Source organism: Vombatus ursinus, unplaced genomic scaffold (assembly GCF_900497805.2).
Source record: "Vombatus ursinus unplaced genomic scaffold, bare-nosed wombat genome assembly UNPS02004573.1, whole genome shotgun sequence".
In the NCBI taxonomy this organism is placed as follows: domain Eukaryota; kingdom Metazoa; phylum Chordata; class Mammalia; order Diprotodontia; family Vombatidae; genus Vombatus; species Vombatus ursinus.
This window is the reverse complement of record NW_020944351.1, coordinates 3,458,180-3,481,162: the sequence shown is the minus strand read 5'-3', so window position 1 is coordinate 3,481,162 and position 22,983 is coordinate 3,458,180. Positions and strand designations below refer to the sequence as shown.

At 41.6% G+C, this 22,983-nt stretch overlaps 1 protein-coding gene across 1 annotated transcript in view; it reads right to left on the bottom strand.

Moving 5' to 3' along the window:
- Positions 1–1,241: 1,241 nt before the first annotated feature.
- Positions 1,242–22,983, bottom strand: part of MBNL3 (muscleblind like splicing regulator 3) — a 47,251-nt gene continuing 25,509 nt past the window's right edge. Inside the window, exons 5-9 of the mRNA XM_027837942.1 lie at positions 18,147–18,297; positions 16,178–16,213; positions 13,671–13,765; positions 12,678–12,752; positions 1,242–10,435 (exon numbers count right to left, since the gene is read on the bottom strand). Of these exons, the coding sequence (XP_027693743.1) occupies positions 12,696–12,752; positions 13,671–13,765; positions 16,178–16,213; positions 18,147–18,297 (339 nt within the window). The 3' untranslated portion in view covers positions 1,242–10,435; positions 12,678–12,695. The remainder of the gene's footprint in view (positions 10,436–12,677; positions 12,753–13,670; positions 13,766–16,177; positions 16,214–18,146; positions 18,298–22,983) is intronic.

Sequence of the window (22,983 nt, the reverse complement as noted above, 5' to 3'; positions counted from 1 at the left end):
GACCGCTGGATTTGGAGTCATCAGATGTTTCAGTCCCAGCTCTTCCTGTATGACTTTAGACAAGTCACTTCCCTTGTCTGGGCCTCAGGTTCTACCATTTGTAAAGTGAGGGAGTTGGACTAGATCAGTAGTGTCAAACTCAAATAGGAATGGGGCCATTAATTCATGTTTAAGGATCCTTGCTGGTTTTTGCAATGCAATGTTATCTATATTCTATTGAATTTTAAAATTTATTTTGTTAAATATTTCCTATTTTAATCTGGTTCAGACTGCACCCGGTACTGTGGGACTAGGTAACTGTTGAGGTCCCTTCTGGTTCCAGATCCATGATCTTGACCTTCCTGGGGTCTGTTTCCTCAACTCTAAAAGGAGTTTGGACGAGATGCCCTTTGGGGGTCCCTTCTAGCAGTTCCTAGATATATAATCCTATGAGTTCCTAAAGTGCTTTGCAAACTTTAAAGTGCTATAGAAATGTGAGCTGCTGCTGCTGTTTCTAATCTCTGTGGCCCAGACAGCTCTCTAAGAGAAAAAGTTATAGAAGAATTGATGACCAGCATCAGTGGAGGGAGTTTGCACACAGGAATTTCCCTATACTGATGAACTCATAGGTCTGGACCAAAAAAACAAAAAAGAAAAAAGAAAAAAAAAACACCACCACTTAAAAAATCAGTTTGAAGGGAAAGGAAATGTTTTCAAGGAATCCATATTATTGGTCAGAAACCACTGATGCATGTAATTACTGGTTTCTTGAAGTGAATAACACAAACAACATTGGGTCTCATCTGTTACCCTGAAGATGCAGCTGAAAAAGAAATGAGTGGGAAATGTAGCCTGCCAAGAAGCTGTCTTAGAATGGCTCTTGGAAATTCTGAGCCGTGATAGAAACCAGCAGGCATTGTCTGGAAATCTTGTCTGATTTCATTTCTCCACCGTACAAATGCCTTTCAGGTGTTAGTAACGTCAGTAGGGTTGAGCAAATGTAGCCAAATCAAAAGGATACATTCTCAACATAATTTGAAATACTGGAGGGCTAGCTAAATCAAAGTATATTTGTCTCTGTGTTGTGTAAGGTATGGCATGGAGCAAATTTCATTGAGTCCACTGACTTTTACATCTTCATTTTTAAAGATTAGGCTTAATGAAAAGGAATGGGAAAAGGTTTATGGAGGAAGCATCCCTTGATCTGTAGAGTTGGGGGATTGTTTAAAACCAGAAAAAAAAGACCACAACCAAACCAAACCTGGAATTTTGTACACTTTATTAAAAGGTCGAAAAATAAACCACGATATAGAAGTAACATATTAAAATGGGTTTTGTTATGCACATATGCACAGACAAGCACTATAGCGATATAATTTTGCAGAAAAGAAAAGAAGTCCAAGCATCCATTCTGTTGATAGCAGTTGAGGGAACATTATTGGAACAGTTAACACCTCATTCATCTGCTGACCACTGCTGTGATCCATTACAGTTCCAAAGGGCTAACAGCATCTTTACCTAAAACTAATCAATTCTTACTTGTGTTTTTTTTTTCCTGCCTAATGTTCCTTTTACCTTATGTTTAACCAGAAGTGTCTATAGCAAATAAGCGCGTACTTTACACAGTATAGCTACTATAGATAACAAGCTCTTCAGTTAGCATTTAAAGCCAGTCAGTTTTGGAGCACACATTGTCTTCTTGTGATTTCAGCAACTGCTTCGGCACAATTAGGTGACGACGTCAATTCGAGAAGCAGCAATCATTATCAGGTGACGGCAAACAGGTGGTTCACGTTTCATGATTTTGATAACAAGCAAACAATCAACCACAATTTAAAAAAAAAGAGAGAAAAAACCCAAACCCAAACCACAAGCAAACCCCCAATCCCCAAAAAACCACAACCACCACAAAAGAGAATCAAATCTGAACCAGGGAAATCCTACAATCCAATTAGAATGATGGTCTTATCATCCCCTCATCTGCCAGGACACAAGAGTCATGATAACAAAATCTTTTGGCTTCTAACACTATCAAACATCCGTGTACACTAATAAAGAACTGGGACCTTGTAATTCTGTCAGGCAATTCCTTCTGTTGTATATTCAGAGAGAGAAAAACATTACCAAAAGTTGGCTTTCCTTTTTATTTTTTTCTTAAATTTGGTGTGTTACTTTCTATCTTGTTACAGAGGCATGGAGATCTGTATTTCTGATGAAATAGTACATGACATAGCAGATCACAAGCAAGTATTTTTAGCAGTGTTTCTTGAATGAAAAGAATGATTTTAGAGCCATGACTCATTAACAAGTACAAATAGGTATTTCTAAAATTGCCAATATAAGAGAAGGAATGAAAGTATAAAGCAAGAGTCCTGGGCTCTTTAGCACACACTAACCCACTATGAACCACGATGACAGCACTGCATGGACTCAAACCAGAGAGCAGAGAGGACACATTTTTGATTGAATTCTAGAGTTTGAAGAAAAAAAAAAAGAAAGGTTTTTCATCTCTGTGAGCCAATGAGAGTAAGAATATCCTCTAGCAACCTAAAACCCAGGCCAATTTCAGAAGATTTCCCCAGAGGTTGAAATGAAACCAACTAGTAAAATCTGAAGCTTTTAAGGTAAGATGAGGGTGGAGGACAGTATTTTAGGGAAAAAAAAAACCAGATGCAGTCGGTGGAGATGCAATTACATGTAGTTCTCAGGACTGAAGGGTGTCTTTTTGTCTGGAGAGAGAGAAGGAATTGTGGAGTCACAGGAAAGTGGTATTTTTAAATGGAATCAGGTTGATGTTTGTTGAACTGGAGGAGTGAGCACAGATTGGATTAATTAGATTTAGCATGAAATGGGTTGGATTGATATGAGCATGGATTGAATTGAATTGGAATTAGGATGACTTGGGTTGAACTGAAGTTAGCTCGGACTGGATTTAACTGGAGATATCATGAACTAGATTATATTGGAGAATATAGATTGAATGGATTGAACCAGACTGGAGTTAACTTAGATTGGATTGAGAGTCAGCATGGCTCAAAGTGAACAAAAGTCACAAAACAACTATTCTTCATGATTTAAGGGATCTGAACCACCCTGAAGCCATTCATGCAGTCACAAAAATGAGCCATTCATGTAATCTACTGAAAAATGTCCACTGTCCCCCCCCCCCCAAACTATGGGATCTGATCAAAAGGTATAGGCAGTGTGAGTGAAGACAAGGTTCAAAATCTCGACAGGTAAGGTTAAATGGTGGGGCTGGAAGAATTTATGGAGGCATTCAGTCTAAACCTCTTGAGGACTTAACTAGAGATCACTTTGGGGGCCTCTGTCATCAAGCTGGTCATGTTAATTATCTATCCTGATTTCCCTTTAGAATTACAGTCATTGTGTTAATAGCCCCAGTGGTGCTCTATGGCCTATGACTTTTTTTTTATGACTATGTTCAATCCTGTTAGTATGAGCTGTTCCTTCTAGTTGGAATGATGGAAAGGTTCTTTACCAGCATTTTTGGGAAAAAAACATTTCTGGAGATTAAATGTTTGGAAAGTAATGATAATCCAGGGAAGCAGATGAAGTTTGAGTTAACTTAAAATGTCTTAACTTACTTAGCTTAACTAGTTAACTTAAAATGTTTGGGCCTTAACTTCCTTGATTTTTCATGTGGCTGATTCAAATGATTATGGTGGAGAGGTATAACAGTAAAAAAAAAAATTAATAATGAAGGATGCAACATTTCTAGCCAATTGGAACTGGTTTTTTTTTTTGTTTTGTTTTGATAATCGTTCCTGGGATGGGCTGTTTATAGGCTGTGGCTTCTTTTTCAGGCTTTGTGGTGATCTGATACTAGCAGGGATGCATACTAACACTGTCAAAAGCAATTGTAAGACACACCAGCTTCAGATGTGCACCTCCAGATGACCTCCCCAAGCCCAGGGCAGGAGCTATGTCCCTTGAAGATGAAGGAAAATTGAGGCCAACAGTCGAGATACTGAATATTAACCTCCCATCCCTAAATGCCATCCTCAGCTCAGCTTACTAGGTAGAGGGGCTTCCTACAGTTGATGTAAGAGCCAGAAGAGGCTTAGGGGAATCTAATTTGGTCTTTTTTAACATCTCAGCCCAGCTAACCTGCCACCTAGGCCCATGACCGTTCCTCTGCTGTCCAGTTAGGTCTAACATAGGATGGCCGGCGTGGTCTAATGAAGCCTGCTCAGAGTTGGTCCCTGCCAAATAGGGATCATGCAAGCAGGGCTCCCTAAGAGCTGAAGGGAAGTTGTGGCTGGAGAAATGGGGTCAAGGCAAAGCCATCCCCCTAGCCAAATCTGGCCAAAGAGCCTTTTGAAGAGTCCTTCAATTCTCTTCTCTGTATTTCCCAATTCCGTTTTGTGTGGCCAGAAGACTAAAGTCAGAGACTAAAGTCGGGGATGAGGGGTTGTCTCGAAATGATTTCATTTCCAATTGGGCAACATACAAGGCTTCCTACACAAAGCTTTTTCCTGACACCCTCAGTTGTCAGTTCCCCTCTGTCACTTTCTATTTATTTTGTATCAAATTTGTATTGATTCATATGCGTACAAGTTGTCCTCCTACCCAAGTGGAATGTAAGTTCCTTGAGGGCTGGGGTGGTTCCACTTTGTCTTTGTATCTCTGGCACTGAGTACAGTGCCTGACATGGAGTGGGTGCTGAAGAAATGCTTTAATTCAACCATGAATTGAAGACATGTATTGAATTGATGACCATCTATGACAGAAGCCTGGGGATTGGGGCTGATCTGAATGAGGGCTGTGTGTGTCCTAATGTATAGTGTTCTCCACAGTAATGGCGGCATCCAAGGGAAAGGAAAAAAAAGCACGATTCAGAAACCTATCAGTATCTACATAGTCCACGATTCAAAATAGGGTTGACACATGAATGCAATTCAAATCTGTGCTAATGATTTTGCTAACGGACTAAGAACTGTTCTCCATCTTCAGTGCTACAAGTTGAAGTTGACCTGTGAGTAATCTGCTGTGTGGTACGCTATGGCAAATGAGAGTGCAGTCGAGAAGCAAAGCAAAAATGGCATGCTTTCTGATTAAGGGTTGTAGCAAAAATGTCCTTCTTTTCAAAGCCTCAGTAATAGCTATCTCTTTTACAAACTTTTTCTGTGTTATTACAGATTTTTTTATATTCAAAATAAGCTCCAAGGATTTCTTTCGTGGACTATGTACATAAGTGCAAAAAAGGTGTGTCTGACACATTCATTCGCACACTAACTGAATCAGTTTAACTGCAGCATATTGGTAGCTTCAACACTGTTAAAGGGTCATTCCATAATATTTTTTTTTGTATGTACAGCTTTGCAAATATAAATTAACATTAACATATTCATATGTTTAATTCGTTAAGCCCTGATTTTTGCGTCTAATATACTCATGAAAGTAAGTACGGAAGAATCTGAGACAACAAAACATTGGCAGGCAGAGCTACAGAAATGAAATCAGACTGTTGTGATGTGACACACGGAGGAGAGAAGAGAGAGACATGAAATGAAGCAGAGACCGGCGGCGGGGCCGAGGCGGTGCTGTAAATAAAAGGCAGCAGGGTGGGCTGTGTCTGGAGAGTGAAAATACCATGGAATAACCCTTTCCACACAACAATCTCTACAAGCTATAAAACCTGACTCTAAAGCCATATGTTGTAAACTTCTGGACCGAAAAGGTGACAATGGAGTCACCCGTTCAGCTTTCACATGGGACTTTGGGATTTTTCAAATACTCAATCTCATCTTTCTCTGACAGTATGGAAGGGCACCTTGGATGAACTCATACTGTTCTACTTCATTTGAAATTTACATGTGAAAAACCTTACAAGTAATGTCTACGAAGGTAGCCATGTTGTAGTTTTGTTGTCAAGAACTTAAGAGAACTAGTTAAGAATGAATCCATCATTGCAGGAGTTGTGTACAAAGCTAATTTGGTTCTGAACTTGTAAACTGGACAGACTCTTTATGAACTGTATGAGCCATAGGGGTTCACGGGTTAGAACAGAACGAAACGAGGTGAGTTTGTGGAGTAACATCTTAACCTTGCTCTAATTCTCCTTCAAAAGTAAATTCATCCATTGGCTAAAGAGCTCAAGAAGCAAAAATAAGGAATACATTAAAAGCTAGAAGAAAATAAAATAAAATTAATTGCATGATTATGTACTATGAACTAAGAAGCTGGTGCCTAGAAACAACATTTTGTACCTATATTTACATTTGGATTAGGTTACTGACTATATTTTTTTAGAAAGTTATTACAGTCTTTAACATACAGTATATTCTAAGGCCTTTAACAGGCACGTGGTAAAATCAGGTCACTGTCAGACAAAAGTCCATTCGATGAGAATGGGCTTTGAGATTTTCTTCATCAATTTCATCTTTTTGTTTTTGTTTTTTTTAAATCTGTTTTCAATGCATGTAAAATGTACAAGAGATAAAGGGGGAAAATGAGGACTCTAGCTTCTTAATCATTCTGTGTATGATAATGTATCAAAGTCTACACTTTAGAGGAATGAATTCGGACTCTGTGACTGCCTCTGACCCGATCCAAGCTGTCCCAACTGAGCTCTTGGTGGGGAAGAGCCCAGTCAAGGCTGTGCTCCCAGGGGGCACGTGGGACCCTCTCTTTTTATTTGATAAAACATAATGTGAAACAGTGCCCAATTAAAAGAGCATTATGTTAATTGGCTGTGGAGCTGAGAATGGCTTCAAATCATAAAGATTTATTTTATTCTGCTTCTGCTGATGGCAGGAGGAGGAAGGGGGAAGGGCACTTCAGGAAGAAGCCTGGCTCTCCCCCAGCCCCCCACCAAGTGGTGAGCTGATAAGCCCAGGCTGTGGCCATTGAGAAGCCACAGCCTGTACAGAGCAAGATGACACTTATGGTGAGATCCAAGTGCTTGAGCATGTTCTGAAATGGATGGAGTGGGGGAACGGAATGATTTACCGCACAATCATCAGTGACAGTGTTGAAAACCTTGTCAAGAAATGAGAAATTAAGTGTCACCGCTGATTGCAGAATCATGTGCCAATTGCAAAAGGAAATACTGTATTGGAACCTAAGAATCATCATTGTTTTCAGCATCCATTTTCCTTCAGTCCCTCTTCTTAAAATATTTTGTCACTGTTCCGGTTGTGTAGCAGTTTTCTGAACTGAAATTACTAACAACCTTGCAAACACTCAGTCTCAGCTTTCTTTTTCCCTCTGCATGACCCATTTTACCTAAGTTTCACTGTTCTTGCATATTTTTGCATAAGGCTGAGAAAAGTGGACTAAAACTAACTTTGGATAAATAAAAATATAGGTGCATGAAAAACGGGAAGCTTATAAAACATCACTAAAATTATAATGCTTTGAATTTTACATACAACTCTTGTCAAATAAAGGATGAAATCTAAATCTTATACTTGCTTAGAGTCACTGATTAGCTTGGTGACTTTGTAATAGGCTTTGCATTTGCTTAGGAAATTTAGAGTCAGACGACTTGTTTTGCTTTTCTTTTCGAACAAAGAAAATTCCAGTAAAAAAAAAAAATCATTGCACAAGCGAGTTTCAATGGCAGGTTATGTTACGTTTAGCTTTTTGCCAAGGTTTGTTTGGAATTTGGTGAATACTTCAAGCCTTCTTCCCTTGCACTCACTCACAAATTAGCATGGGATTTGCTGGCTATTTGGGGGGGGGGGAACCTGTCATGGCGCGCACTAAGATCACCCTACACTGGACATCCCTTACTGAACGTCTTTGCTAAAATCCTTTTCTAGTTCTTTTTCTTCAGTGCTTTAAATGTAACATGAAAACAGCTGCGATCTAGGTTTACATTCTATGCACATCAATGCCAGCTGTTGAACTTAAAGAAAATTGGAGGCTTAACGTCAAAGGGACGAGATATACAAAACTCCATTGAGCACAGACAGAATTCCAACCTCCTTTAGCGAAGAAAGCCATGGTCATTTGCAGCACATCCTTTTCTGGCTGAATGTGATCAGGTTTACTTTTGATTGAGGCACTGGCACGCAGGTTGTGCAAAACCCATTTTGATACACAAAGAATCACTTACAGGAAATACACATCACTTTTTTTTCCACTAACAATGTTAAGACCACGGGAAACAGAAATTCAGTGGTTAAAAGATGCCTGTTAGATCACTAATCTCAGGCAATACTGTTCCGGGATGTTAGGCCGGCCGACGCCAGTGAAAAAAATCAAATGAGAAATGAACTGGCAGTCTGGTTTTCAGCCTACTTCTTGGGCTAGAGATTAGGACCTATAAGACTTTTTGCTCATTACAGGCCTAATCCTCTGCTTTGAGATCCTCACCCACCGGCAATAGAAATGCTCCCTTGGGAGCATTTGGTGGGGAGGATCACATCTCCGGAAGAGTGTTGTTTCTCTGAGGCATGAAAAAAAGCCAGGGTCTAGGCCCAGCTCCACTACTAACTGGGACAAATCACTGTCCCCACTTGAAGCCTCAGTTTCTTCATCAGCAAAAGGGAGGGAGGAAGGGCGTTCAGCTAGATGTTTTCTAAGCCCTTTCCATCTCTCACATTTTTGTAGGATTCAAATATTCCCCCCACCCCTCAGCTCTCCCTTTCTCAGTCTCCTGCTGTTCCCTATGGGTCAGCAAGTCACAAAATATATATTGCCCCAATTGTATATGCCAGAAATGATGCCTGTTTTTTAATCCTCCCTGACGAAAAGACAAACTGACAAGTGATTAGAAAATCATTATCTGTAAATTGATGGGAAAATGCCAAATGTTTCCAATTGATTCTATTCCTGTAATCAAGTAAACCTTTTCCTTGGTTGTAAATTCTATGAGCAAGGACAACTGAATTCATCTCAGCTCGGTGGGGTCTGATCAAAAGGGGCAGCAAAATGTCTAAGAGTCTATAGATTCCAAGTTTCCACCAAACAAACAAACAAACACATAAACAAACAAACAAACAAAAAAGGCTTGGTGAGGGCCTGGGAGACCCAGAAGTTAAAAATATGGTCACTGAAAATCACAGGTGCTCACGACATCTCAGCTGCTGTTGCTTCACAGGTGAAATGGATTGAGACAGAAGCTTCCTGTGGGCAGAAGCTCACAGAAATGGCCTGTGATTCTTCTTGGGCTCCACAGAAAGGGTTCCTCAAATCAGCTTCTTTAATATAATTTCCCTCCCCTCCCCGCCGTGGCTATCCTCCCTCACTGTGGCTACTTTACGACCATTAACTCTGGAGCTGTGTCCATTTAAGGAGAAAAGATTATATTTGGAACCAGCTTTCACTTTCACCTACACTGGCTTTTCCAGACTACTCCTTAGTTAGGAAAAAGCTTCTGGGGCTGGGTACGTATCCCCACCAATATACGAACATGCTCTTTCCTCTAGGTTGCCCCTAAGTTTCACTAATTAATGTACCTTTAAACCTCCAGGGACCAATTTCTTGGCTGAAGATGTTGAAATGGCTCAGATTTGGAGATTCCCACGGGGGGGGGGGGGGGGGGGGCTGGGATCCGAGATCCACCAAGAAATGGTAATGGTCCCTTTGTATGACTTTCATTTGTGATGCTGAGAAATTGGTCATGGAGGCAAAGTCTAATTTCATTTTTGTTTGAACTTTTGAGGAGCCAGCTGAGGGGTTTCTGCCTGTCCACAGGGCACAGCTTCACGTAAAGGGGAAACAAGCATATACTGACATGCCACGTCTGCGTGTGTAACTGGTAAGGGACTGCATGCACAATCAGGATGTCCTCAAAAGAGGAACCTTTCAAGAAGGCTGCCCTGTAAGCCTACAGAACCAGCCCATAGATTAAAGATAAAGCAACATTCTCATGTCGTGGTTTTCAAGCCCATCATCCCTGTTTCCCACCATAACATTTTTAGTGTAAAAAATGAACCACACCAAGAACTACATTATGTGGAAACTTAAGACGTAACATTAATGGGAAATGATATTGCGTATATTTGATATACCTTAAAACAACTCAATTAGACTATGATGTAAACAAAACCTCAAGATAACACTTTAAAAAGACGAACATTTATCCATTGATAATATACAACAGTTCAATGTGCATTCGCACGTATCATGATGGTACTTGGGAAAAAAAAAGATTACGTGTGTTAAAGAAACATGTTACAAAAGTTGATTCTAGTTTGTCTATGTTTGTATCTTATACAAGAGCACTGTTTGTTAATCTTTTCTACAGAGCGCGCTTTTTTGATTTTTTTTTTTTTACATTCCCATAAATCTGGTATTTTACTTTTGGGGGGGGTTAAAAATTTTTTATGATGTTTTTGTTTTGTTTTTGGTTAACATGTATGCTGCAACAGGCTTACTGTAGAGATGGTAAGAGAAGAGAAATGGGAAAATGTACAGAAAGACCATGTGCAGTGTCCCAAGGAGAGGTTCTGATACTCCAGAATTTTGTTGTTCAGAATTTTCACTGGAAGAAAAAAGAGAATGAGAGATCAAAGGGTTAACCAACTGGGAAGTCAGGAGACAGGTGTCCTAGCCTTGCCTCTGCAACTAATTAGTCGTGAGTTATGAGCCAGGTGTTCCTAGGCAAGATCCTTCCCCTCTTTGGGTTTTACTTTTCTCATCTGTACAATAATGAGCTTGGACTAAGTGCGCGCTAAGGCTCTCAGATTTCAAGCTCCTTGAGGGCAAGGCATGTGGTGGGTTTCAGCTTTGGATTCTCAGCACCAAGGACAGGGCCCAATAAGAAAAAAAAAAACTTCCTGTTTTGCCATTTATTTGAAGGTCTCCTTCCAGTTCTGTGAATCTTTGGAATCTATGACAAAGTTAGCAGCATGGTCCTCAGCTCTTTAAAGGCTGTGTCTACACAATGAAAGCCATTCAGATGACCAGCCCCTGACTTCTAGCATCCAGATGTTTTGTCTATATAATACTGTATTTCTGGATTTTTTAGAAACATCCAAACACTGATTTAAAAATTTTTTTTTTATCTCACTGTTCTGGAGTAATGAAGCAGGATATATTGGCATTGGGATGTAAGTGTAAAACCTTGGCAAATTATATAATATGAATGACAATTTTTTTCCTTTTGAAGAAATTCTCATCTCTTGGTATATACTGAGAACAAACAACATTCTGTTGAAGCATCTTGAGATGGCCCCATGGAACCATGACAAAAGAACTAGCTATTCTAGTGCATATTTCATTAAAAATTCAAGAAGAGGCACTGGGCAGGAGTGGAAAGGAAATTGGTTGGGGAGGAATGAGAGCGTGGCTCTGGGCCCAGCTCTGCCACTAACTTACTGTGGGACCTCGTGAGAGGCCCTTGCCCTCTCTGGGCTCATCTTACAAGTGATGGAGTTGGACTGGATGATCTCTAAGGTGCCTTCCAGCTTTACTATTGTCTATGGTTGTATGTTTGAAGCATGCAATCCACATGAACACCTGTAAGCAGATGTGAGGCAGCATGACATAGTGGAGAGAGAGAGCTGGACTTAAGAGTCAGGAAGACCTGGGTTCGATCCTGCTTCAGACACTCACTGACTGGGTGACCCTGGGCAAGTCAATATGGCTCAACTTCTCTTTTTGGAAAAGGTGACAGTTGTTTGCATATTATCCCCCCCATTAAAGTGTGAGCTCCTTGAGGGCAGAGACTATTTTTGCCTTTCTGCATATCCCCAGTGCTTAGCATGATGCCTGGCACAGAACGAGTGATTAATAAGTGTTCTTGAATGATCGACTCTCTGGGCATAAGTTTCTCATCTGTCAAATGAAGTTCCTTCCTGTTCTTGATCTATGAACTTACGACATTTGGGAAATCTTTGATAGCCAGTGGCTGCAGATAGCACTTGTTCTAGGCTTTTTTCTGCATTCTGGATTTGCAAGAAGGGCCATGAGATCACAGGATTTTAGAGATAGAAGGGCTCTTGTCCAAATCCCTAACTTTTACAGATGAGGAGGCCAAAAGGTCAGAGGGGAAATGCTTTGTCTAAGGTCACATGGATAAGAGGTGACAGAGCCTCGATTCTAATCCAGATCCTCTGACTCCAAACTCAGTGCTCTCTCCGTGACAGGATGGTACTGAGGGTGAAGGAGAAATATGACTTAAGAAGAAAATGATTAATGATAAAACTGCATCATTCACGGCTAGTGGGACTGGGAAGTATTTTTGATGGAGTCACATTGAAAGCAACACAAAGCAAACAGCCTCTGAAAGCAGCAGCTCCTACGGTGCGGTGGGAGAAGAAGCACATTATTTGCAACTTCTAAGCTAATCATCTTGGTCATTCAGAATCCGGTCACAAAACCGACTCTGTTCTACTTCACACAATGCAGCAATAAAAAAATGATTTTTCAGGATTCGAGTTCAAGTTAAAAAAAACTTGTTAGCTTTTCCCTAATCAAAATGGTCCTGCTGGAGAAGAGAAGAGCTAAAAAATCTCTTTCATTCAAAATACATTTCCAGACTTGCCAGCTCACTGGGAAACATGCAGCCCCTGGCTGGCATTACTCAACAAATTAATTGCATATTTTCTCTTCACCATTTATTTCAGCTGGGAAATTTGAGATTACTGAAAGCATGCTGGAAGTTGTAAACAAGTATCTATTCATGAAGGGTTAGCAAAGAATTTAGCAAATGCAATTACCTAGATACAATATGTCACCTCGAAAAATTGTTATTGATTATAGGAATACGTAAAGAAACTTACTGTTTCTATTCGTTATGTTTACATCTGTGAAACAAACATGCTGCTACTCAGTTCATCTACTGATAACTGGGATATCTAGAGTGGTGAAAAAGAATGCAAATTAAAATCGTTCCTTGGGATCATTCTGGTTACTGTCTTCACTGCTTGGGCATGGTCAACAAATAAATCAAATCCACTCAAAGCACAATTTGGGGGCAAAATTAAACATTTCCTGTATTGGTTCATCTGGACAAAGCCCTGATTAGAACATGGTTTTGTCCCCAATGAATGCTCTGAACATTATAATTAAGATGCAATCCCAACAGCCATGCCAGCTAACTTTCGGTCTGGAATCATGGCAGCCACGGTAGGGAGCCACGAGCAGCCGTACTCATCACATGTTCCTCTCTTGGGCCACAGCCCATCCAAGGCTTGCAATTGGCAGGTGACGATTATCTATGGGACTACCCAAAACAAAGGAGACCCCAGCAGACAACTAAGGCATTTCTAATATGCACTTCGGAGGGAATGTGCTTGGCCATCACTGAGGACTCCTCATGACAAAATCATCTTTCTGGGGGTTCAAAAAGGTCATGGTGAGGTGCCACTCAGTGAAACTTCCAACACACTAACTCAAAATGCAGGGTATCACCCTACCCTGGCCTATAGAGGAGAAGCTGTGCTCGAGGTCATAACGGGAAGCAGTTTTGTATTCCTGAAAGTTATGGGATATACATTTCAGGACTGGTGTGGTGGCAACCCTCATGGTCCAATGTTGTGAGCAGCATCTCAGAAAGAGTTGCTACCTCACGGACGTGCGCGGATTCATCTCCGCAGCAGCAGCAAAGCACTCAGGGTACTCTGAATGCACACTGAATGCAATCTCTAGAAACCCTCGGAAAGTGGGACATCAATACCCTCTCACCAATCCCCAAAGAATATACTCGGCCCAACTAATACACTGTAGGCATCTAGCTCTGAACATGTCAAAGGAATCTATTGAAAGGGCCAAACCTGATTGGCTGTAGCTGTTGCAGCGAAGGGGACGCTGGTGGCAGGTGTTGTTGCTGCGGACACAGTGGTGGGCGTAGCACCGTGCATCATGGGCACTTTCAGGAGGGAACCATGGAAGCGACATACAGGAAGGTGGAGCATTTATGTAACCATGACAACATGTGGTGGATTGGGGGCGTGGCAGGTATCACAGCAACAAGCCATGTGACATCGTCATGAAGGATACACCAGGGCGCGCCATGCAATTCACAGTGCAAAGCAAGACAGCATTGAAGGGGAAAAAAAATTAAAAAGAGAAAAAAGGGGAAAAGCCCATTACAATTATCATTAAGGAAAACTAAAACATTCTCAACACTTAGTACATTTATAAGCAAAACAAAGATGTAATACACTGGGAAGAGCCAAATTTTCAAAAGTGGGTACAGGGGTTTCACCTGTAAAAATGAGGATTTGCCATCACTGACTACCCAGCATTTGGGCAGAGGGCTAATCAAGTCACATGCTTCAAGGGCTTCTTAGTTTGGCTGCTGCCTGGCAAGTAGGGAGGTAGTTCTGTAGGCTGTGGGCAGAAATGGGCAGGGATAGGTACAGTATCCTGCTCTGCATGTGCAGAGGGCCAGTTAGGTGTGTGGGTACTTACCTAGTTTGCAGATACAAGAGAGCAGTTGGGTTGGTGGGTATGGGGTCGGTAAGTAGAGGGCAGGGATTTGTGTGTATGTTTTTACAGGTGCACCCACTATAGCCTCCTTGGAAAATTTGGCCCAAATTATGATTCATATACACAGTGGACTTTCATAGCAAATATCTGACAAAACATTGTCCTCATGGTACATATTACAGCTACGACCCCACCAGCTAACATGGCTACCAGCTGCAACAACATCCCTTTCAATGTGTTGTCTCTCCTGGCTATAGAAAGGTCTTCCTTTTTTTTTTTTTTTTTTCCCAGGGTTTAACTCATTTGTGGAAATGACCCGGGGGTTACCTGTGACTGGCAAGAATGTGTATCTGATGATTTATCTGGGTTCCAGCTAGGAAACTCAGCAAGATGTGTGATTCAACTGTGGAAATGAACAGTGTGGGGGTGGGGGTATCAAACCAGGCTATTTCACAAATGCCAAATTCGTGTCTCTAATAGTCATTCCTGGAAATTCTGGAGCTCTCTCTTCTACTAAGGGACCCTAAAAACATCCCCATTTGAGGATTTCACCTTGAGAATGCAGCAGTTAGGTAGGCAGCAACCCCACTGAAACATGCAGATTGCATTCCAATGCAGAGCACTTAAAGTATAAAGTGTGGGGGAACTTTCTAGATGGAACAACAAACAACCAAAAAATGTAAAAGGTACAGACACACTTTCCAAATATTTGGAACTCTGGGCTTCTAATCAGGTGCACAGAACATTTTACCTAGTAGCAACAGGAATTAGGAATGCGTGGAAGAAAAGCAGCACTCCCTCCCCCACCAAACACAGTAGCCAGAGGGCTCAAACCCTGCCATGGTGGCAGTTGTTATTGCTATTCTGGGTTTGTTTGCCTATGGCTCTCCTTCTGGCTTTGTAGCTATGACTTGGTCCATTATCCCTTCATGGGCTGTCAGGTAGGCTGTTGGAAGCCAATAGGAAAACTACTTTGTCCTAACAGCTGGGCTAGCCTATCCACAGGCTTATTTTACTCCTGCTTTTCATGAGGGACGGAAAGTATACTGCCCAGCTTCTAAGAATTCTCCTTAGGGCTGAGAGAGTTGGGGGAGGGAGGAAAGATCAAGGGGGCAGGAAAATACCCATGATTTCATGGCCACTGGGTCCAGGGTAGCTGCTTTTTGTGGCTGTGGTTTTATTATGAGGGGGACTTGTCTATTTCTAGCCTAACAAAACACTTCTGAACTCACTGTTGAGCCCAACTGCTGTATATGGCACGTAGATCCAGCCTAAGATCAGAGTAACAGTCAGGGATTCTTAAGAAAGAGCTAGATCCAGTGGGGGTGGGGTGGGTGGTGTCCGTGAGAGGGAGCTACACTGAATATAGCATTCTACAGCATTGCTACCTTCATTATCATTTTCATTCCTGAAGACTGAATGCTGAAATCATGTGGTTGTATCTGTTGGTGTGTTCAGTTTAGCTGCCCAACCTCAGCTATTTCATTTGTAGGTTATTATTATTATTTCATGTTTTCAAATCATTGCTACAATGGTGACAATAACATGGCTTACTATTGTCTTTACAACAAGCTAAATGTAGGCATGCATGCATACTCCTCCCGCTGGCTATTTCTTGGGTATTTAATCTTTGGGCAAAAGTGGCATGCTATCAATCATTTAGGGCTTGATTTTCATTCCATCAAATTGCACAGAAATGGAAGGGTACAGGAACCACTTCAGGCCTCGAATAGACAGAGGAGACCCAGCCACACCACTCAGCCACCCAGCTCTCCCAGGCAACACTAAAACAGGCAATTTCTATTCATATCAGGAAAAGTTTATAATTGGTGTAGAAAGAAAAACCTACCAACACTTGCAGTGGGTGCCATGCACAGTACTGACCCTTTACACCATGCAGTGAAGCGTGGAAAGATGAACAAAAAGGGATATTTCATTAGTGAGCTCTCGTGTTAGAATTGACTTTAACTAAAAAAAAAAAAGCAGCTATTGTCTTTGCAGCATTCAATTCAAGCACATGCAAAAAAAAAAAGTATTCAGCGATACTGACAACTTGAAATTCTTTGCTTTGACAGCAAGCATTCCCGCGTGCATGTGCACGTATATACATACCTATACACACATATACACACACAGTCAAAATAATTCATAGATTCTTGGGCAGGAAATGGTTCTTGATTTTTTTCTAGCTGTTAAACCTGTCTGCCACAATTCCTATTCAGCTAGTCCATTCTAAGTGCTTTGTTAGTTAAAGGAAGAAGAGATGCTGCCATTTTTGTATAATGTACAGATAGTTTTCAAAATGTGAAATGGGATTTGGGGCTAGGATGATAATGTTTCTGTGACTTCACTTTCGAAAAACTTTTCTTCATTCTTTTTAGGACAGAAACAGGCTGCTAACATTTGGCTCAAAGCCCTGAAGGGGAGAGGACCCTCTGTGCTCAACACATGTTTATTTTGCTCTTAATAAAGGGGAAGGGGACCCTTTCTGAGATTTTTGCTTTGAGGCTCCAGGTTGAAGCTGTTACCAGCTCCAATGGCTCACTTCTCAACTCTGAGGGGACAATTCTACCTCGAGACAGAAGCAGAGATAAGCCAGGCAGATCTGATGGTTCAATTTCAAAAGAGAGGAGCATCTATTTTCTGCCTGGTGACTTCCATCTTGCAGAATGCTTGCCAAATGGCTCTGACATTCTAGGGCTCTATGAAGTATTAACCACTATCAACCAATCTATTTTTTCCAAGATGGAGAAGAGTTTGGGGGCTAAGGCCTGTAGCAATTTTGGCCTAAATAAGAGAGAGGCTCCATTTGTCCTGCTAGCTTATTTTGATTCTAGAAATGTTTCCTATTATTAGAGGGTTATAAAACAGAGTCTGAGAAGCCTGCTTTGAGTTCCTAATATGTGATAAGAAAAATAACAGGAACCATAAAATACAAAGCAAACACGGATCTTTGGGGATATAAGTAACATTGCTATAAGCTTGCGCTGTCATTTGTAGTTCAGCGGAAAGATCTCTGGAATTAGAGTCAGAAAGACCTAGATATGTAATAACTTCCCTACTTACTTGGGTAAGTCACTTCCCAACCCAAATGGGATATTCCCATGTCCCAAAGACAAAGACCACAGAAGTAAAGTGACTTAACCAATATCACACATCTAGTAAGTGACAGAGGTGGGATCTGATTCCAGGTGTTCCTGACTCTAAGCCCAACCCCTGATCTACTACACCAGATGTGTCAAACTCAAAAGAAGCCTATAAAACTTCTGAATGCAGCCTGAGTCAGATTAAAATGGGAAATGTTTAACAAAATAAGTAGAAATATAACACAACATAGATAATGTTAATTTGTGGGTTTCTAAGTCAATATGAGGTCTGCAGGGATCCCTTTCTCTTTGAGTTTGATACCAGGGCACTATGTCACACTGCCCCTAAAGTACTTTGTAAATGTGTAGACATTTATACATTTATGAATAATACTACCCAAGAGTCCAGAAATTAATTTGAGATTTAACCAAATGAACTATATGGAGAGATATGAAGCAAAACAATCAGAGAAAAGTCTTGACACTTTTCCAGTTTAACCTATATTGCTACTTATCAAGAATTCTGTGAAACAAATAGGATTCCTTTTGAATAGTAGAGCAAGGACACATCATAGCACCCCATACTACTTTTGCTCAAAGTTCTACCAAAGACATTTATACGCAGTCTTTAGTCAAAAGCCTTTAAAAACAACAGTAGCAATCTAAAGATCTCTTACTAATTGCAGCTTGCTGGGCTACTAAGATTGGGCCAGTTAGGGAACACAACCTTACCTGTTGGGATAAATGTTGGTTGCTGCAGCTGCATGTTAGCTAGAGCCTGTTGGTAGTGGAAAACACTTGGGTTGAAGACTGTGGTGGCACCGTTGTTCTTTTCAAGTGCTGGCCTCTTTGGTAGAGGTTGGAGGGCACCAGGTGGCAGGGCCTGTAGAAGGGAGAGAGATGGAAGAACATCAAGGAGGGCCAGAGAAGAGTGAAAAACAAAAACATCACTGAGCAAAGCATGCACCAGCGATGCAAAGTCTGGCCTGTAAATCACCTGCAAACAAACTCACTTGCAAGGCAATAATATTGACTACGCTTGACACCACTTGATCTTAGCCAAAAGGACGGAGAAGCCATGAGCAAGGCAAAAAAACAAACAAACAAACAAACAAACAAAAAGAAGGGGAGGGGTTTGGCAGGAATGCAGAGCTGGTCTCAGAAAGCCAAAATACTAGAAGACACAAAGGTAGCTTTTCAATTTGACCCATGGGGCAAAGAGAAAAGGGGGGACTCCATTGGGGCAGGATCCAACCAAAGGCAGTCACAGGCAATGGGCATTTGGGAACCAATATCTCAGGGAGCGGGGTAAATGGCTGTTAAGAGAAGGGTAGCGCAAGGTATGAATGGAGCTGAAAACAGAGATCTTGCCTTTGTTGAGGTGTTTAGTTCAAAGTCAACATGCAGGCTGTGTGTGCACAAGGGAGATTAAGTATATGTAAGTGGCAAAATATGCCAGTCTTTCAGTCTGGCGTTGTAATTTCCATGAAGTCAAATACAGCAAACATTGGTATGGTTGGAGGGGAACAGAGGGTTGGTTGAAACAACAGGGACTTCTGGTTCCGTTCCTATATCTGCAGTGTATTTCTGTACTAATATGTAATGAAAAGACAAGAGAGTGTGGGAGAGAGCCAGTCTTGAAGCCCAGTAAGACCTGAGTTTGAGTCCTGTTGACAGTGTAACTGGATAAAGGCCTTAACCTCTCGATTTTCTAAGGTAAGAAGTTGCTGACCTGCATTGATATGAGTTGGTGGGAGTTTTCTCACCTAAATGTATGAAATCACAGGTTCCCTACCCCTCTCCTTATCCTAATATGTAAGCAAAGAGACAATACTCCTTCTTCTTTTCAGTTACCATGCATAATGATAACAACTGAAATTTCTATATCATTTTAAGGTTGCAGAGCACTTTATATAGACATTAAACTCATCCCAGACTCACAACTGTACTTCGAGGTAGGTGCTATTAGTAACTCCATTTTATAGGTAAGGAAACTGAGGCTTAGAGAGGTCAGATGGCTTACCTAGAGACACATCTAGTTAGTTCTTTTTGACTCCAAGCCCAGAGCTCTGTTCTCTATATACCATACTCCCTCATCAATGACACATAGGTAGGAGGATGTGCACAATTTGCTACAGTAAGGCTCTAGAACTTACAGCCTGAACCTGGCCTTCAGGGTCCTCCACCAACTGGTTCCATAACAAAGTGATCGATGGTTGGTACTGTAATATTATATAATACTGGACTGGTTCAGAATGAAGGGGATGGAAGTGTTCTGGTCCTTTGTGGATTTAGTTTCTTAGAACAAATTAAAATGTATTTATTATGAAAATCATTCGAGGCAGTATGGAATAGCTGTTAGAGGACCCCCCCCCCCCCCAGCTATGTGACCCTGGCCAAGTAATTTAACCTCTCAGTTCCTCCAGGCAGCTCTCTAAGGCTTGAAGTTGCAGTGCAGTTAGTTGCCAGTTATATGAGTAGTGGGAGTTCCCTACATCAAAGAAATCACATATCTGGATTTAAAAAAAAATCCAATGACCAAAAAACCAAACCCTACAATTTGTCCTGTGGCCTCTAAGAACAGGAGGAAAAAAAGACTCATTAGTAAATGATTCTCTTCAAGAAAGGGTCTTGAAAAACAAGCAGAACTGAGAAGATTTCAGGACGGAAGGCATGTCGACTCTTCAAATGTTTCAGAAAGGGGGATCTGACAGGTTTGCTTGATTCTCAAGGGCTAGAGCACTCCAGGAGCGAGGGCAGAAGCTACAGTGAGGCAAGAGGGCCTCAAAGTGAAGAGAAGCTTCTCGATAATGGGCACTGCCCCACAAGGGGAGGAAAGAACTAGCTCAGACAGTGGGGTCTGTAATGTAATTGAATCGAACAAATATTTTCTAAGCATTAATTATGTGACAGGCACATAATACAAGGGACCCAAAGACAAAGATAACTGTCCTGGCCCCCAAGAAGCTTACATTCTACTGGATGGAAACAAGCTGTAAACAGAGAAGTTAACTACCAAATATGTACAAGATAAATGGGAAATGATTTCAGGAGGCACTTCAGGGTAGCCTTAAATGGAGCTAGAGACTGGAAGAGGTTGAAGTGAGGAGGGACAGCATTCCAGACATGGGGACTAGCTGTATAAAGGTAGGGTGGCAGGAGATAGAATTGAGCATATTGGGAACAGTCAGTAGGCCATTTTGGCTGGTACAGAGAGTGTGGTAATATGAAAGAAGGCTGGAAGTATGAGTGAGAGCCAGACTGTGGAGGGCGCTCAGTGCCAGTATGAAGATGTTTGTATTTTATCCTAGAAGCCATCCAAGATTTTTGAGCAGGGAAATAAAATGGTCAGATGCGTATTTTAGGAATATCAGTTTGGTAGCTATATAGAGGGTAGACTGGAGAGAGGAGAGAACGGAAGCAGGGAGACGAATTGGAAGTCTACTGAAATAGTCTACGTGAGAGGTGCTGAGGACCTGAACTAGGGTAGTAGCTCTGGGAGTAAAGAAAAGGGGACATACACGAGACATGTTGTGATGGCAGGATTAACGAGACTTGGCAAGTGCTTGATATGGTGGGGGGGTGAGGAGAGGGAGAGGGAGGAGTCAAGGATGATTCCAAGACTGTGAAGCTGGGTAAATGGAAGGATGGTGTGTCTCTGACAGAAATAGAGAAGTTTGGAGGAGGGGCAGGTTTCAGGGGAGACACAAAGAGTTTCATTTTGAACAAGTTGAGTCTGACATATTAATTGGACATCTAAATGGAGATAGTCTTCCAGTAGGCTGTTGGTGATGTGGGATGAGATTTCCCACTGGGCTGGATATATAGATTTGGGAATCATTAGCCTAGAGATGAGAATTGAAACCATGGTGGCTGGTGAGAGAGTAAGAGCGGCAGATAAGAGACGGGCCTAGCAGAGAGCCTTAGGGCACACTCAGACTTAATGGTCAGTAGGGAGAATGATGGTCCAGCAAAGAAGACCGAGGTGGAACAGTCAGCCAGGTAGGAGAACCAAGAGAGAACAGTATCACAGAAGGCAAGAGAGGAGAGTGTTTTTGATCTGTCCAGGTTAGTGAAAGGTGTTTAACATTATTAAAAACTGCTGGAAAGTAGCGTGAGGACTGAGAGGAGGCCATTAGATTCGGCAGCTAGGAATCACTGGATTTCACAGTTGGTGACCTTGGAAGGAACGGTTTCAGTCAAGGGGTGAGGCTAGAAGCCGGACTTCAAGGGGCTGAAGAAGTGAGGAAAATGGAGAAACAAGTATAGCATGGGAGGACTTAGAGAATTCTGATAGATCCTTCTTTTAGGATGATAGGACCGTAAACCTCCAACGGGAAAGAGCCTTAGAGACCATCTAGTCCATTCTCCCCATATAGAGGAGAGTGAGAGGGAGAGGGATATATGGGATGCTAGCTTGAAGTGATGCCAGGCTTGAGTAAAGTTTTGGGGGCTTTTTTGTTTTTGAATTTTGGTTTCGGGATGGGCATGTTGGCAGGTGGCAGGGAAGGAGCCAGTAGACAAAGGAGAGGCTGAAGATGAGTGAATAAGAAGGAATCATTGTGGGGCCAAGCTCCTAGGGGAGATGAGAGGGGATGGGCACAAATACCCAAGTGGAAGAGTTGGCCTTGGGAAAGAGAAGAGTCACCTCATCCTGGGGATCACTAGAACTGTGTTAAGCAGATGATTGCTTGAGAGGGAATTCCTGCACCAGGTAGGAGGTTGGATTAGATACCACCCAAGTTCCCTCATAATCTTAGGCTTTTATACTTTTTAGTTTGTCATCTTATTTATGTGTGTCGCAGTCCATTTTTGATTCCCCATGATTGGGGGGGCCAGAAATAATAATATGTAGATGAAATCCAGAGCTATTCCCCCAACCTCATTTTTAGTATCTAGTTTCGAGGTTTTTGCATTTTGGGCAACTATTTATTAGAGCTACTCAGAAGAAATGTTTTTAGAGAATCTTCCCTTTTTACTCTCCCTATTCACTCTTAACCAGTAGTGCTGGGAACAGAGAAATGGCTAAAAGCAAGGCAGCAAGAGGGGAATCAGGGAAAGGCATAGAGCAGGAGCAAGAAGCAAAGGGCTCGCCTAATCTCTAAACTAGATGTGATCAGCAGAGGCCCCAGTCCTGAATATTCACTTGGATTTGATGAGATTCTATTTCACAAACCATATAAACCAAGAGACCAAGAGTCATGGGAATATTAGGACTGGCAGGGACATTTGAGACCATTTACCCCAATTTTACATTGGAAGAAACTGAGCTCCAGAACAGGGAAGTGACTCACCCAAGGTCACACAGAGAAATAGTGATAGAGGCAGCCCAAGGACACAGACTACTGACTTCCCAGCCCTGTAATCTTGCCAATGCACTATGTGCCCTCTCCCCTTTTTGGGGCTTTCTCGTCTGTATTTTTTGTTTTGTTTTGTTTTGTTTTTTTCCTTTTTTTTTCTCATCTGTATTTTAAAGGGCTTTCTCTTCTGTATTTTCCTTTCTCTTGTCTGCAATGTGATGTAATAGATAGAGCTGGACCTGGAATCAGGAAGACCTGAGTTCAAATTT